At 47.5% G+C, this 15008-nt stretch overlaps 1 protein-coding gene across 1 annotated transcript in view; it reads right to left on the reverse strand.

Moving 5' to 3' along the window:
* Positions 1-13161, reverse strand: part of THSD7A (thrombospondin type 1 domain containing 7A) — a 323596-nt gene extending 310435 nt beyond the window's left edge. Inside the window, exon 1 of the mRNA XM_074195394.1 lies at positions 13002-13161. Coding sequence (XP_074051495.1) covers positions 13002-13161 — 160 coding nt within the window. The remainder of the gene's footprint in view (positions 1-13001) is intronic.
* Between the last annotated feature and the right edge of the window lie 1847 nt (positions 13162-15008).

Here is a 15008-nt window from a genome sequence, read left to right on the forward strand (position 1 = left end):
ATTTTAAAAATGTTTTAAATTTTACAATTTCCCCCCAACCTCCCTTCCCTTCCCCAACCCCCCAAGAGAAGGGACTCTGATCATCTTTACATTGTTTCCATGGTATACATGGATCAAAATTCAATGAGTTGAGAGAAAAATTATATCCTTGAGGAAAAATAAAATATAAGCGATAGCAAAATTACATAGTATATAAGACAACTTCTTTTTTTAAAAAATGAAGGTAATAGTCTTTGGTCTTTGTTTAAATTCACAGGTCTTTCTTTGGATACAGATGTGCTGATGAAATGAGCAAGTACATTAAGGTTGATCATCACCCCCGTGTTGCTGTTACCACCCTAGTATTTTTTAAAAATATATATTTTATTTTTCCTCAGTTAGATCCAAAAACAATTTCCATACTCATTTTTTAAAATATTGTGTTCCAAATGTGTTCCCTCTCCCTTCTCTTCCCTGAGACTATAAGCAACCTGATAGCACAATAGTATTCCATTACAATCATAAACCACAACTTATTCAGTCGCTTCCCCAATTAATGTGTCAACCCCTAGGATTAACCTAGTCATACCAACTCAGCATCTGAGTTCCATAAAGTCAAGGTCACTGACTTCTAGAATCTGAATCCTTTGTGGTCTGAAAATTGCCCCTCCCTTTTTACAACTGTTTCTGGTTTTTTTTTCCATTTTTTCTGAAGGTTTTTGATCAGCACTCCTATACCAGGGCATGATGCCCCCAAGATGTGCTAAGATAAGCTTTACATTAATAAGACTCAGTCAAAAGTCTTCCTTTGCTTGAGGAAGAGACATCCTCAGAAAGGCAGAAAGAGTAAGGAACTGCTCAGAAAAGTTTGGACACTCAGAAATTGGTCCTGAAGATGCTCCCCACAAGGCCAGGGTATGAGAAAGATCTGAAGCCAAGGGAGATGATCTGAGCTGGTTGATTTACAGAGGGATCATTGTACCCAGATAATGACAAAAGACTACCAAGCTTCTTGCATTCAACTTGTTGGGAAAGCCTGGAGATGTTGTGGTTTTTGTTGAGGAGAGAGGCCAAGGTAAGAAGCTACAGTCCTGTGCTATTATGTAACATCCCTGTGATAGTTGGCAGAGTTCACAGGCACAAAATATTCTAGGGAATCATACTGAAATTCTGTCCAGTTTCTACACCAGGTCAAGGAGTAGTGGTGAGATCATAGTCAGCCATATCTGACTTCTATGAGGGGGCCTAGCTTTGTCTTCCCTGACCCCCATTCTTCAAATCAGTGAGGGTCAGAACAATTGATGAGAACATGACCATACACCCTCCATGCTATCCCTGATGAATCTCAGAGACAATCCCCTGGGGATTTACAACAGGCAGGTCTTAGGCTGTATATAACCTCAGAATCAAGAAATCATTTAAGAGGATCTTGACAGGGAGAAGCAGAAGACTAGCTTTTAAATCACAAGATATTTTATCATCATAACAAAATATCAAGCCTCCATCTGAGTTTTTACCAAAATAAAGGGTCGCCTTCATTCAGGGAACTGTTCAGTATTTTAGGTCCAACTGCTAAATCATATGTCTGCAACAAAAAATTGTGGGTCACAACAATGAGGGGACCCTCCTCCACCACCAATGAGTCCTTAGACCTTTGCCAATCTGAAGCAGCCTTAAGAACCAATCTCTAACTCATTTATACTGCACGTCACAATCCTTACAGAGCTGGTCCTGTCCTCCACCATGACTCAGTTTCCCAATCCTAGAAGCCAGAACAACTCTAAACTCCTTAGAGAATCCTGAGATTTCCTATCCCAATTTTGTTTAGGAGGAAAAGGGACACACGGGGACACACACACACAAACATAGAGAATTTGTGAAATTTGTGATTGGAATGAGAAGATTTTAATCAATATTTAGACTTCAGCCTAATTGATAAGCACTGGCCTTAGGAGGTACTGGTTGTCCTAACCCCTAAGAGATACAAAGAACTTTTATTTATTTATTTGTTTGTTTGTTTATTTGTTTATTTGTTTAAGGCAATGGGGTTAAGTGACTCGCCCAAAGCCACACAGTTAGGCAATTATTAAGTGTCTGAGGCCATATTTGAGATTTTAAAATTTACATAATGTTAGATTCCATATGGGAGACAGATTATGTTACCTTCAGAAAACAATGGTGATGATTCTAAAAATTACTTTTAGGTCATGTTGAATTTGTCATACTACTTTTCCTGTAGGTGTTATCACATATCCCTAATGTAAAGATGAACAAATGAGCCTTAGAAAGGTTAATGACTTGCCCAGGATCAAATGGCTAGTGAGTATCAAGGGCTGGCTCTGAATCCATCTTGCTGACTCTAGATGAAGATCTGACTCTAAATAAAACAAAAATTGCCAAGCCCCTCTTGTGTCAGGAACTTACTAATTGTTTTTAATAGCTATACCATTGAAATTAAGAATTTTTTCAAGTGTGATCATAAATGTTTGTATGACTTAATATAGTAATTACCTCTAATGGAAATGTTTGCTATACACAGGGTATATATAAAGGCCTTACAAATAGGGAGAATCTTTCATAAATTCTCTGGGGTGGAATTACTATCTGGTACTGAGCTATTTAGAGAGAATATTAACTTTTGCAGCTTAATGGTTTGATGTCATCAAGGTAGGGGTCTCTAGAGGAGCACCCTAGGGATCTAAACATGGCCCAAAGCTATTTAAAATGCTTCTCAATACTCTGGATGAAGAAGGAATGGATGGCAGACTTATTTAATTTGCTGATGGAGCATAGCAAGTGAAGTTCTGTTGGAGTCACAATCCAAACAGGTCTTGATAAGCTGGAACACTGAATCTAAGTTGGTGAAATGAATCAGAGATAAATGTAAAGTCTTAGGCTAAGGTTCAAAAAATAATTTCACAAGTTCATGATGGGGCTAACACTGTCCACGGAGTCAGATCTGGCATTGGGTATTTGCCATGGCAGCCAACTCAATCAGGCTTATTGTGAGGGATTGTGAGGTGTATGTGGCAGATGTATGTGTTCAACCTTCCACAATCAGAGGTAAGGCTCAGCTTTGCCCTCTCACTGGTGGCACATCCATGCTTGAGACTATGGGGATGGAATGCAGGGACTAAGGCTGTTTCAACTGAAGAACAGATGACTCAGAGGGGAATGTGAGAGTTCTTGTCAAAAGTCTGGAGGGCAGTCCTATAAAGGAGAATCCAGGCTTGTTCTGCCCCAGAAGCAGAAGCACAAGCATTGGGGGAAGCTGCAAAAAAGGCAATTCTAGGTTTCATATAAGAAACAATTCTTAACTTTTGTTCCAAAATGGGGCAGGCTGCCTCAGTTGGTGGTAGGTTTTCCATCAGTCTAGTTCTGTAGAGGAGGCAGGATGGGCATCTGCTAGGGATGGTAGAGAGGGTACTCATGTCTTCACAAACTGGGGTCCTTTCCAACTATAAAGCTCAGAGATTCTTTATGCTTTATGCAGAAGGGTAGTGCCTTATGAATTGGCCAGAAGACATGACTTTGGGTGTCTGTCAGATTGAAGAAAAATCAACAGCCTCCAAGACAGGTGAGGGACGTTTTGGCTCAATGCCATCCCTGGATTCAGGGCATTTTCATCCCTTGCCTTGAGATATCAAATCTGCATAAGATTCCTTTTCTCCTAGCCCAAAGAAGCGCTCCCAGGTCTTATTTGCTGCAGTGTTTGTGAAGAATTTCATGTGAATAGTATACACCCATGGGTTCCACTACCTGCTCAGCCCCCAGCCTTATATGCCTCAAGACTTATCACAAGCTGTCTAAGAATAAACAGGATAGACTGCTTGACAGGTTTGCAGCCTGTCTCCTTCTGGGAAGGCTAGAGTTGAAGTTGGGCTGACAGCTCTGCCTGCCTTAGAACTCAGCAGTACCTTCACTGCCAAGATGTGGGCACTTCTGAAAGAGGTCACTGGCTGGCATCCTATAGTATGCTGGGGAAGGAAATGTATTCTTCAGTTATCTGAAGCTGTGTGTGTCTGAGTGGAGTCAGAGGATATGGATTTTAGCCCTAACTCTATTATTAACTAGCTGTGTGATGGATTGATTTTTCCAATTATATGTAGATAGAAATTTCAACATTCATTTTTGTGAAGTCTCCTACCACCTACTCTTCCCTCTTCCCAACCTAAGATAGCAAGTCATCTGATATAGGTTATACATGTAAATTCTTATTACACATATTTTCATATTCTGAGAAAAAAGAATCAGAAAAGAAAGGGAAAAAACCACAAAGGAAAAGCAAAAAACATTAAAAAGGTATTACAGCTATATGATTTTGGACAAAACCTCTTTAACCTTGCTATGCCTGAGTTAACTCAACTGACAAATATGAATCATCTAATCTTTCTGCAACTTGGTGTTTGTTTGTTTATCTATGAAATATGGCAACTGCTGACTATTCGAGATATAATACAATATAACACAAATATAATGCAAGGAGATGGGTAAATAATCAAAGTAATGTAGAGAGAGATCTTGAGCGTGTCTTCAAGGAAAGATAATATTGTTCAGCTGCTCCATTCTTGTTGGACTTGTAGGACTAGAGGCTGCTCCTCCGCAGGACCCAGGTTTAGTCATCCTTTCTCAGATTCTAGGAAACTGCCCCTCCTCCTCCTCCCTCTCTGCCCATTCTCCAGGCCCTGCCTACTCTGTCCTCCAAAGCACTCTGTAATCCCTCCCTTTTCCAGGAAGCTCTTACAAATGCATTAGGTGATGACATGAAGCTGAGAGCTCACTTCTCCATCTACCAAACCTCTGTCTCCCAGAATGCTTCCTTTTCCAACCTTGGTGTGACCTCCCTCACATTTCCCCTAATTGCCTGAATATGCCCTCCCGCAAGATGCCATATTACATGTCTAATTGCTTGTTGTACAACTCCTCTTTCTTCCCTCCCCCACCTCTATCCCAAGTCTTGGGCAACAGATAGAATCTAGAAACAAGTTTTCAATATGACCTGAGCCTCCCTTCCTTTGGATACCACTAGAAACTCAGTGATTGGATCCTTTAACATCCTTGCCTAAACTAGCCCCGAGGGAAACCCCTAAAGGCAAAATGAAGGAATGAGGACAGTGGCATTGAGAAGAGCAATCTTGACTTTGACTTTGGCTTTTACTGCCCTGTGATTTATTTCTATAGCATCTCATTTCTGTAACCCTTGAAAAGCTCTAAGGCATTTCCCTCCCCAGAACCTTCTGAGGGAAATGGGTTGATGGGAAGATCTTGGGTGTCCGGTCAGATGGTCAGATACGAGCTTTGACATTCACTCCTTTGTGACCTTGGGTAAGTCATATACCTTGTAGTAGTAGGCCCTGGGTGGGATATTGAACTCTTCAGTCTCCAGGAAAGTAAGGTCAAATTCAAATAGAAGTGGGTCCCTGCAGGCTGCATAGTGACCAAGAAAACCACAAGTGCACATTATATTTTATCTTTTGTTGTCATCTGGTCCATATAGAATCTCCTGCTGCTGGCAGGCTTCAGGGCCTCCAGGCAATTCTTGCAAACGTCTTATTTATAAAAGGAAGATTGGCTGAAATGACTTCTGAACTCCTAGGTGCTGCAATCCCATTTTATGGATGAGGAAACTGAACTCAGTGAGGTAGAAAGCTTTGGGAAGATTCCTCTTATCCTAGAGCATCAGAGGGAAGACTTGAACTTGGAACTCCTGGGCCTGGCACTACCACCCAGTGCTTCTTCATCTGTCACTCCCTATTTCCAGTCTACTGCCTAATTAGCCAGAGTTGAAAGATCATCCTTCCCTATTCTTGAACTTCAGCTCTCTCCCGTCAATATAAGCCATGTTCATAAAGTTAGTCAAAGGAACAGAAACTATAGGAAATCTTTCCCTAAGGGCATAGGGAGGGGACTGAGTCTGAGCAGCCATGCACGCTTGCTCTGCAATTTAGGGATTCCTCCAATCTTGGCCCACTTGGGTATAGCTGGGGCTTGCCATCCTTGGACAGAAACAGTATTTTAAACCAGAATGGAGACCCCCATGAACTTCTTGCTCTTTGGTGGTCAGAACATCCAGCTTCCAAATAAGCCAGGACTCACACACCATCTTGAGGATTCTTCAGGATTCATGGGATCAGACACAGATGAAAATTAGTGAAGGTCAAGATAAAATGAAGAAGTCTTCTTCACAGCTCTGTCTCTTACTAACTCAGTGATCTTGGTCAAGTCTTCTTTCTTCTAAATCAATGACCTATGTATAGTTTTGTTTGTCCCCCCCCCCCCTTGAATTTAGTGTGTTTGGTGACCCTGTGTGTAAGGTTAGGTTTTGGAAAAAAAGAAAGATTTCTACTAAATGGGAATCTCCATAGTATTCTAATTTGGATCTAGGGAACTTCCTGTGATTGGGTGGTACATGCAATGCATTGGTGGATTGCAGGGCAAACAAACGTCCCATGCATTTATTAACTAATCAAACAAACTTAAAAAAGCAACTGATTATTATCACAATTAAGGGAAAGCTCCCTTAAATCTTTCATGGATGGTGTCGGTCCTCCCTTGGGAGATGTGACCTACAACCCCTCTCTGTCTCAACCAATCAACCAGTCAGAAAGTATTTAAAAAGGGCCTATTTCTCAAACCCTGGCCTATATATTGAGAATGCAAAGAGAACATCCACATGATCCTTACCCATATGAAGTTTATAATCTGTCAAGCAATGGAATATGTATATTCAAATACAGATACAGATGCCACATGCACTTATACAAGTAGTTGGCAATTGGAGCAAAGACTTTAGCAGTTGGTGGGGATTAGGAAAGGAAAGTCTTGTGTAGGAAGAGGCAGTGAAGCTGACTTTCTTAAGGAGACCAGAGATTTTTGATGGAAGGAGAGGAAAGCAGGCAGAAGAGTGAGCTCCTGCAAATGTGACTGAAGCATCACTCTGCTGAGCAGTCCTCCAGAGATCGGTGCCTCTACACTGAGCCAATCTGGTTCTTGGCCAAGAGATGCATAATCCATGACTGAGACATTTTTGAAGTCCTCCTAGGGTGGAAGAATTTTCCTAAGCTTTGAGAGTGAGGTATTGGAGGAGGCCTCAGTGAGGTATTGGAGGAGGGTGTCAAGATGGAGAAATGATGCTGGTCATTTTATTAATGCCAGTGTTACTTGGGGGCAGAATCACCGCTATAATGCTGTAGTGGTGGGAGTGGGAGCCATAAGAAGATGGATGCTAATAAAAAAGAATTCTGGATTCATCCCAGAAGAAATCACATTTCAATTTTTCCTAAGTGAGATCATGTATACAAAGTATTTTCCAAACCCTAGAGCCTTATAGAAATGTCAGTCCTCATCACCATCTTCTGCAGAAAAGTATTTTCCCTGTATTTATTCAATTTGGAATCATAGATTCTTTACATTGAAGAGACCCAATCCAACCCAAGTCCCAGGAATTCCACCCTTTGGGGTTGACCACTGCACTTCAAGATGAAGGAAACTGCCAACCCACTTCTGGAAATCTGTCTTCTAGAATGACCCTCTTTCCGGAAAGTTCAAACCTGCCTCTTGATCATTTTTCATCTGTGGCTCCTAGCTCTGCCCTTTTTTGCCCTAGAGAGTCCTTCAGATATTGGGAGACAATGAGGATCCATTTTGGAAGCTCTCTTCCACACAAAAGCAGTGCCTTCAGGTGTTCTTCAAAGAAGGATCTGGGTTCTCTTCATCTTACTATCTTCTTGTGTCTGAAGGGACCGAACCTCTGATTTCAATGGTACAGGGAAGTCCTGGAGGAGGAAATTCCATCCTCCAGTGAGGGTCATTATCTTTTCTATGTTGCCCAGAGCAACCTTAAGGGACAAGGGCTACACTGTTGGACGTCAGAGGAAACTGGAATCCACATCTCTCTCTTTTGTCTTTCAAAACACGGTGTCCAAAGTGGACCCAATCCAGAATTGGTCTGATCTGCATAGATCACAATGGCCTTTTGTGGGTCTTTTTTGAGAGCCACATCACCCTGACTACTCAAGAAATCTGCAGCCAACTAAAACACTGATGACTATTCTTATAAATTACTTTCAAGTCACATTTCCTTCCTCTCCTACCTACCTCATGGGATTTTTTGGGAAAAGCTTAAAAAAATCTTTATGGAAATAATTTAATTGTTACTGTTCTATGGTTGTGCAGTTGAATGTTTAAACATGACTGGAGGACTTTATATTGAACATCAATATAATCATGCCCATCATTATATCCTTAAAAGATATTTTCAGGTCCATTGCTCATCCAATGATTTTACTCTTGTTGCTAGTCTCTGAGCCTTTGCAAAACTGACAAAGAAGCTACCTGTGTCATCATCCAAGCTACAGGAGCAAGGCTTGGAACAAAGCTCAGGAGCCCATTCCTGAGTCCTCTCTCTAAGATGGTTTCGATTTATCGGTCAGTACTCTTTGGGGAGCACTGCTCCATTGATCATGAATCCATCTCCCTGTGCTATCAGTCAAGCCACACTTCTCTGTCCCATGGCCCCTAGGTTCAAAATCAATATTGTTTCAGCTTGGGAGGCCCCAGGCAGCTGTTTTCCATATGGAAAGTACTTCTGCCCTGAGTTAGAAGGACATCATTGGCTCATCACTGAACTCTGAGTGGGCCCTGAAGTAGAGATGGCATGACTGGGCTGTTTCTAGGTCAGCAATAGGAAATGTATTAGACAGGAGAAAACCTCCAAATGGCAACTGCACCACTGAAGGGGATGTGGGCCTCTGCTCCAACAGATGAAGTGCCCATGAGGGGCAAGTCATTGATCCAAATCAGCCACAGGGGTTAGAAAAAATGTTGCCTTTTGAAAACATCCTTCTATCCATCCCCTAGCAATTTAAAGAGCCTTTCTTTCGCATTCAGAGAGTGTTTACAATAGTTTTGACTAAATTGCTTTTTTTTTGGACAGATTGAAGATGCAGAGGGTGCACCACCCACTGATTCCTAATCGCCAGACATCAGATCCTGATTAAGTGTCAGATGTGGGTCAGGAATCCTGTGTTTTCCTCACACCTAGCTGGTATGCCGTGCTCCTTAGTGATCATAGAATTTCTCTTTCTCATTTCTCTGCTTCAGCACCTTGGCTAGGGCATAAGAATGTGTGACCCTCCCCCCCAACTCCATCAAGAATATACACGCATGTATGCACATACATATATGCATGTAAACACATACACAAATACCTACCCTCGCAGTAAGGCATCTGCTATCTCTGCACTGACCTGAGGACAGATCTTGAAAGTCTGAAGGGAATTCATCCCTGGCAAAGCCTGTTGGTTCAACCAAGAAAAGGGTCCCTTTCCATTTGAGTTTCCCCAATTTGTCAGAGAACATTCAAGGGCTGTTCTATCATTCTGACCTTCCCTGTCCTGAGCCACACTGAAAGTTCAACTGGATGGTAGGTAATGTGTGTGTATGCACATGTGTTTGTAGAGGGGCATGTATAACTGTGTATATTGCATGTGTGCAAGTTATATGTTCTTGTATGTAGATAGGGGTATATATGGATATAGGGAGGAGTAGGGCTATAGATTCTCCTCTTCTCCACAAAAGATTATAATTTAGTTGGAGACATTATATAATTGTAAATTATTTTTAAATAATTAGTTAAGAGAGTCAAATAATTCTGCTGAATATGCAATTATTTGAGGTGGGTCCCACAAACTAGATGACCCTCCATTCCCAGAAGACAGGATTTTGTTTCCTGCCTCTGAACATTTTTCTCCCAGGCCTGACTCCCTCCTCAGCACCATTTAATTTTCTGTCAAGGACCAGCATGGGGAAGGGGGTTCCTAGAGAGGCTTTTTTCCTGCTACCCCCAACTCATGGGGTTCACTCTCTTACAGTCAGATTTGGGGTACAGCAGTGAGATAGAATGCCAGAGAGGAGAAATCACAAGGAGTCCAGACTGGTTGAGATGTAGGATTTGTGAGAGTGAATGACAGGAACCTGGCAGACCAAGGCTTGAGCTATCAAATAGAGAAGCCTGTATCTTCTTAAAGGTAAAAGGAACCTGGTGAAGTTTCTTGAGGTGAGTGACATGCTCTGGTGAGCTTTTAGAAGAGAGAATCAGGGATAGGGCAATATTGTCTGTGCTCTCAGATCTTAAAGACCATCTGGTCTAAATGTCCCCATTTTACAGATGAAGAAAATGAGACTAGGAGAGTCTTTAGACCTAGATGTTATTCTGATATTTCACCTAGGACATTTCACAAACCAGAATCTTTTCCCTTCCACCTGCTCTTCTGCCTCAGCTCCTCCGCCTCCTCACAAAGATTCCCTCCCCTTTCACATTTTGGGCACTTTGGACTTGTCCTTCCTACTTCCTCTCCCCCACACCATCTGGTCAGCTGACCAAGTCTGGAGAGTCTCACTGAGATTTCTCTCACATGCCTCCTCCTCTCCACTCACATGATCTTGCCCCAAATATTTATTTTGAAACAGGAGAAAGTGTGTTTGCCAACAGTCTAACACTGAAGGAAGGAGACTGGGACATAGGGAAGTCAGACCTCTGGCCCCAAACCTCCCTGGCTCTCTGCCGCCCACAGAGTCAAGAACAAATAGCCCTCAAGAGTATTAGTGAGACCTCCAAGACACCTTTTGGGGCAGATTTTTAAGAGTACTCCTTCTCTGGCCACATCTGGAAATCACCCCATAGCGAGCCTTCGAGCCTGAACTGCTTGTTGCTCAGTTATTATACGACTTTCTTCACAAAGATATTGTAGAGGTTTGCCATTTCCTTCTCAATGGATCAAGACAAAGAGAGGTTAAACTCCTGCCCGGGATCACCAGTATGTGAGCTGAGCTCAGATCTTTCAGACTCCAGATCCAGTCCTCCATCCACCTAGTCATCGAACTGCCTCCTGAGCCTTATCTTCATGCATACACTTACATACATACTCCTAAGTCCAAGGCAGATATACTCACACACTATAATGCACATGTATATTTCTCCAGCTCTCTTAATCTTACACATCCAACAAGATCCAGTTCAAATTCGACTCCCATTATGAAGCCTTCTCAGATTCCTTGAATTGGAAATTAACTTAGTTCTGTACTCTCTCACACTCTTACCATATTGTGGGCATGGACCTCACCGCCCTCCCGAGACCACAAACTCCTTGAAGGCCAGGGATGCTCCCCATTGCCTCCAGGGCTCAGCTCAGATCTGACAGGGGAAGTCGTTTGGCAACTGTAACATCAGCTGGGCTTCCTGTCATGGTTTCCTTAAACATGATGCTACAGTTCCCCAAGTTTGCCACCCCGAACTTCCATTTGGGTCTCTAACACAAGGGTTATCCCATAACTAGCCCGGTCCTTTGGGGACAGCCAGTCTGAATGGAGAGGAGCCCACCCAACGCTAACATAGTTGCCACACTGGGCCATGAACATTTCCTGCTCACTGTAGTCTCTGGTTCCAAGGACCCTTCTCTCCTCCCTGTGTGAATCTCACCTCTCAGATGAAAGGGAAATTAAATGCCTATTTCAATAAAGAGTCCCTTGAGTTTTGTTACCAATTCATAAATACACCCATTTGAACAGGAAGCTGCCCTCCAATGGTCTTTTGGTGTCTCGGGAGAAGTTTGGGCAAATTTGACTTTGTGCCTCATGTCTCCTGCCTAGAGTAGAATGGAAACACCAAAAGGGCAGGGACCACAGGGGTTTAAGCTGGCTTTCTCCTCCCTGCCCACCAAGCGGAGCACATGCTCAAGGGCATTTCCTACTCGTCCTTCCACGAAGGTGTGGAGGTGCCTGTTGGCAGCACCCATAAACTTTTATAAAGACAGCCTCAGGCTATGTTTGAATAGGGGAGAAGCTCCCCGAGTTGATGCTCCATTAAAGGGTGACCCTTTGGCCCACACCGCGTGCATTAAGCCCATGAAGGCAGGGGCTTTCTTTAAAGCGAGAAGCGCCTCTTTGGTGACTGCGCGCAAGAAGGCGGCGACAGGCAGCTTTTTGTTTTTATCAACTCAGGTTTCCCCTGTCTTGTTAGCACCTCGAGGTGGCTGGACTCCGGACTTGGAGATACATTTGCCTTTCATCCCCTCCCCCATTTGCCCATTGCTAGGGTGTTAGAGCTTCTGGAAATATTCAGGATCTCCTTGGAATGGCGACTTGATCCGTCTCGGTGGCAAGGTGCCAGGGCGCCTGCAGGGAGGAGGAGAACCCCTCTCTCCCGACTTGCTTTGCCCATCCAAGGACGACTGTGGTCTTCCCCTCTTTCCTAAGCCTCCCGGTAGTAAAGAGGTGTCCCTCGGGGGAGGGGGCTGTCCCAAACAGAGCCATGTCCCGCTGATACTAAACCCCAAAGACTGCAAAAGTTTTGCCTTGGCAGGATTCTCCCCTTTGGAAAACCGAACCGAACCGAACCGAACAGCTCGGGGCCGGGAGCCCGAGAGTCCCAGCGTGTTGGAACCTCAGTATTGTTCGCCTTGCACACAGCACCCCTCCCTGCCCGTCTCCGCCCTGGCTCCTTGGCCCCATTGGGGAAGGTCAGCCCGGAGGTGGGGGCCCAGGGCTCTTTCTGAAGAGTTCAGCCTGGCCGATGCCCCCGGAGGGTGCCCGCGGGTCGGCCAGTGCCAGCCCCGGAGCTGAGAGCCTGCTGGGGCCCAATGCCCCCCCCTCCCAGGGTCGGGAGGCCAGTCCGGCCGCAGCCACCCTCTCTTGCTTCAGTGCACCTCCATTCTGGACTCCTGCAGGACAGGCTGCTTCTAGCAACTCGGAACGGAGCAGCCCGCCGCCCCCGAACCCCAGGGATAGACCCCCGCCCCGGGCCGTGGGGCACAGAGAAGACTGCAGGCTCAAGGAAAAAGCCCCCCCCCCCCGGAAGATGGGAGTGGGAGCCGCTGCCCCGCTTCACGGCGGCCCGGCCGGGGGCCCCTCCTCACTCTCAGGACCCGGGCTCCCTCCTCTGGCCTGGGCTCCTTCGGGCCACCCCCTTCCCCCCCGGGAATCGGCCGCAGCGAGGGGCCAGGGTCCCCTCGCGCCGGACTTACCGGTCCTCCACAAATAAAGAAGCGAAGGCTGCGCTCCGGTGTGCGCCCCGGCTTCGGGGGCCCCGAGGATGAGGAGGAGCAGCAGAAGGAGCAAGAGCCGGAGCCCCTCTCCTCCGCTCCTGCAGAGGCAGGGGGCCACCCTCCCTCCCGGATGCCCCATGGCTCCCGCACTCCCGCGGGTCGGGCTTGGGCTCAGCGTCCGAAGCTTCGGAGGAGGCGGCAGCCGCAAGAGCCGGGGCCGGGGCGGCCGGGGCTGGGGGGCCCGGGCCGAGCGAGCGCGCCTCCAGAGCCGGGCGCCCCGCGCCACTCCGGGCTATTGTTCCCTTCCCGAGAAGAGAGGAGCGAGGAGCGGGAACAATAGAGTCCGCCGACGGGCCGGGGCCGGAGCCGGGGCTGCCGCCGGGGCTGCCGCCGGGGCTGCCGCGCGCCCCTGGCCGCGGTCCTGCCCTCGGCCGCCGCGCTCCGGGCCGCCGCGCTCCGGGCCGCCGCGCTCCGGGCCGCCGCGCTCCGGGCCGCCGCGCTCCGGGCCGCCGCGCTCCGGGCAGCCTCCGCTCCCGGCCGCCCGCGCTCCCCGGCAGCCTCCGCTCCCCGGCAGCCTCCGCTCAGCCGAGAGCCCGAGCCGAGCGGGAGGGAGGGAGCCAGGCAGCTGTCCGCAGGGGGCTCCAGCTGACTGAGCAGCTTCGCTGGGGCGGCGATGGCTGGGAGGGCGCAGCAGTCAGCCACACCAGCTGGAGGGGGGAGGGAGGAGGAGGAGGAGGAGGAGGAGGAGGAGGAGGAGGAGGAGGAGGAGGAGGAGGAGGAGGAGGAGGAGGAGGAGGGAGGGCAAGAACAAAAAGGAGGGGGGAGGCAGACGTGGAAGCAGCTCCACTTCTCCAGACACCTCTGCGGAGCGGGGCCAGAGGGAGAGCCCGGCAAGCAGCAGCCTCCCCCCGCGCCGGGCCCCGGGGCCCCAGGATGGGCCCTGCTGCCAGTCGAGGCCCGAGGCCTCCTACGGGCCACACAGTGAGAGCGATGGGGGGGGGGGGGACTTGGGCACCGGTTTCCGATCCATCTCTCAGATTGAAACTTTTGAGTTACTTCGGGGGAGATTAGGAAATGCCGAAGATCCCAAGGGGAAGGGCATGATGGGAGAGCGGGAATCTCAAAGCCAGCCATGGGCAGCCCCCCAGTGGCACACCCCTCCCTCATGGCCAGGCTCATTGCGCAAGGAAATGGCCTGTTTCCCCTGGCAGCGCCGGGCCCTTTAACTGTGCCAAAATGGACGAGCCCGTGTGGCAAGGATGCCACAGCCCGGAGCCGAACTGGCAAAGCCACCGTCTCTCTGTCCTGCGAGCAGAAGCCAGTGCCCCTCACCCTAGAGGTTAGCCGGGGCTCTGGGGCTCTCGGGAAGAGCAGAATCTGGGGGGCCCCAGGGCGAAAGGCCACCAAAGCCTCCTTATGCTTTAGGGCCGGGTCTCCGGCAAATTGTTCCATTCACCCAGAGATCCTGCGGGCAGTGCCCGGCCTGGGGAAAATGAAAAGGGAACTGTCATCTCCTTGGTGTGTGTGTTTGTGTGTGTGTGTGTGTGTGTGTGTTGGGGGGGGGGGGGGCGAAAGGATTTCACTGGTTCATCACCTCCTCCGGGCCCCCAGGTCCATAACTATAGAGGGCCGTTGGACCCATGACTCCTTTGAAGTCTTACCATGGGGTAAGAGGGGGTTTTCTCCCCCCCCCATAACCTTGTATTCATTATTCATTCAGCCTCCAGTGAACTTAAAATAGCATCAAGACACTGGCCTCTTTTCTTTTTCTTTTCAAGGCAAACAGAAAAGCCCAGAAGTCATTTTCTGCAGAGCCCTCCCTGGAAGCGGAGAACCAGGCCAGGCCCCCTCCTCGCAGCAGCAGCCCCAGCACCCCAGCGCCCCAGCGCCCCAGCGCCCCAGCACAGGAGTTGAAAGCCAGGAGACTCCTATTTTCCAGAGAGGTTGGAAACCTTGGGGAAGCTCTCTGGGGAGGCCCGTCATTGT

The sequence above is a fragment of the Macrotis lagotis genome, chromosome 7 (assembly GCF_037893015.1).
Source record: "Macrotis lagotis isolate mMagLag1 chromosome 7, bilby.v1.9.chrom.fasta, whole genome shotgun sequence".
Classification (NCBI taxonomy): Eukaryota; Metazoa; Chordata; class Mammalia; order Peramelemorphia; family Peramelidae; genus Macrotis; species Macrotis lagotis.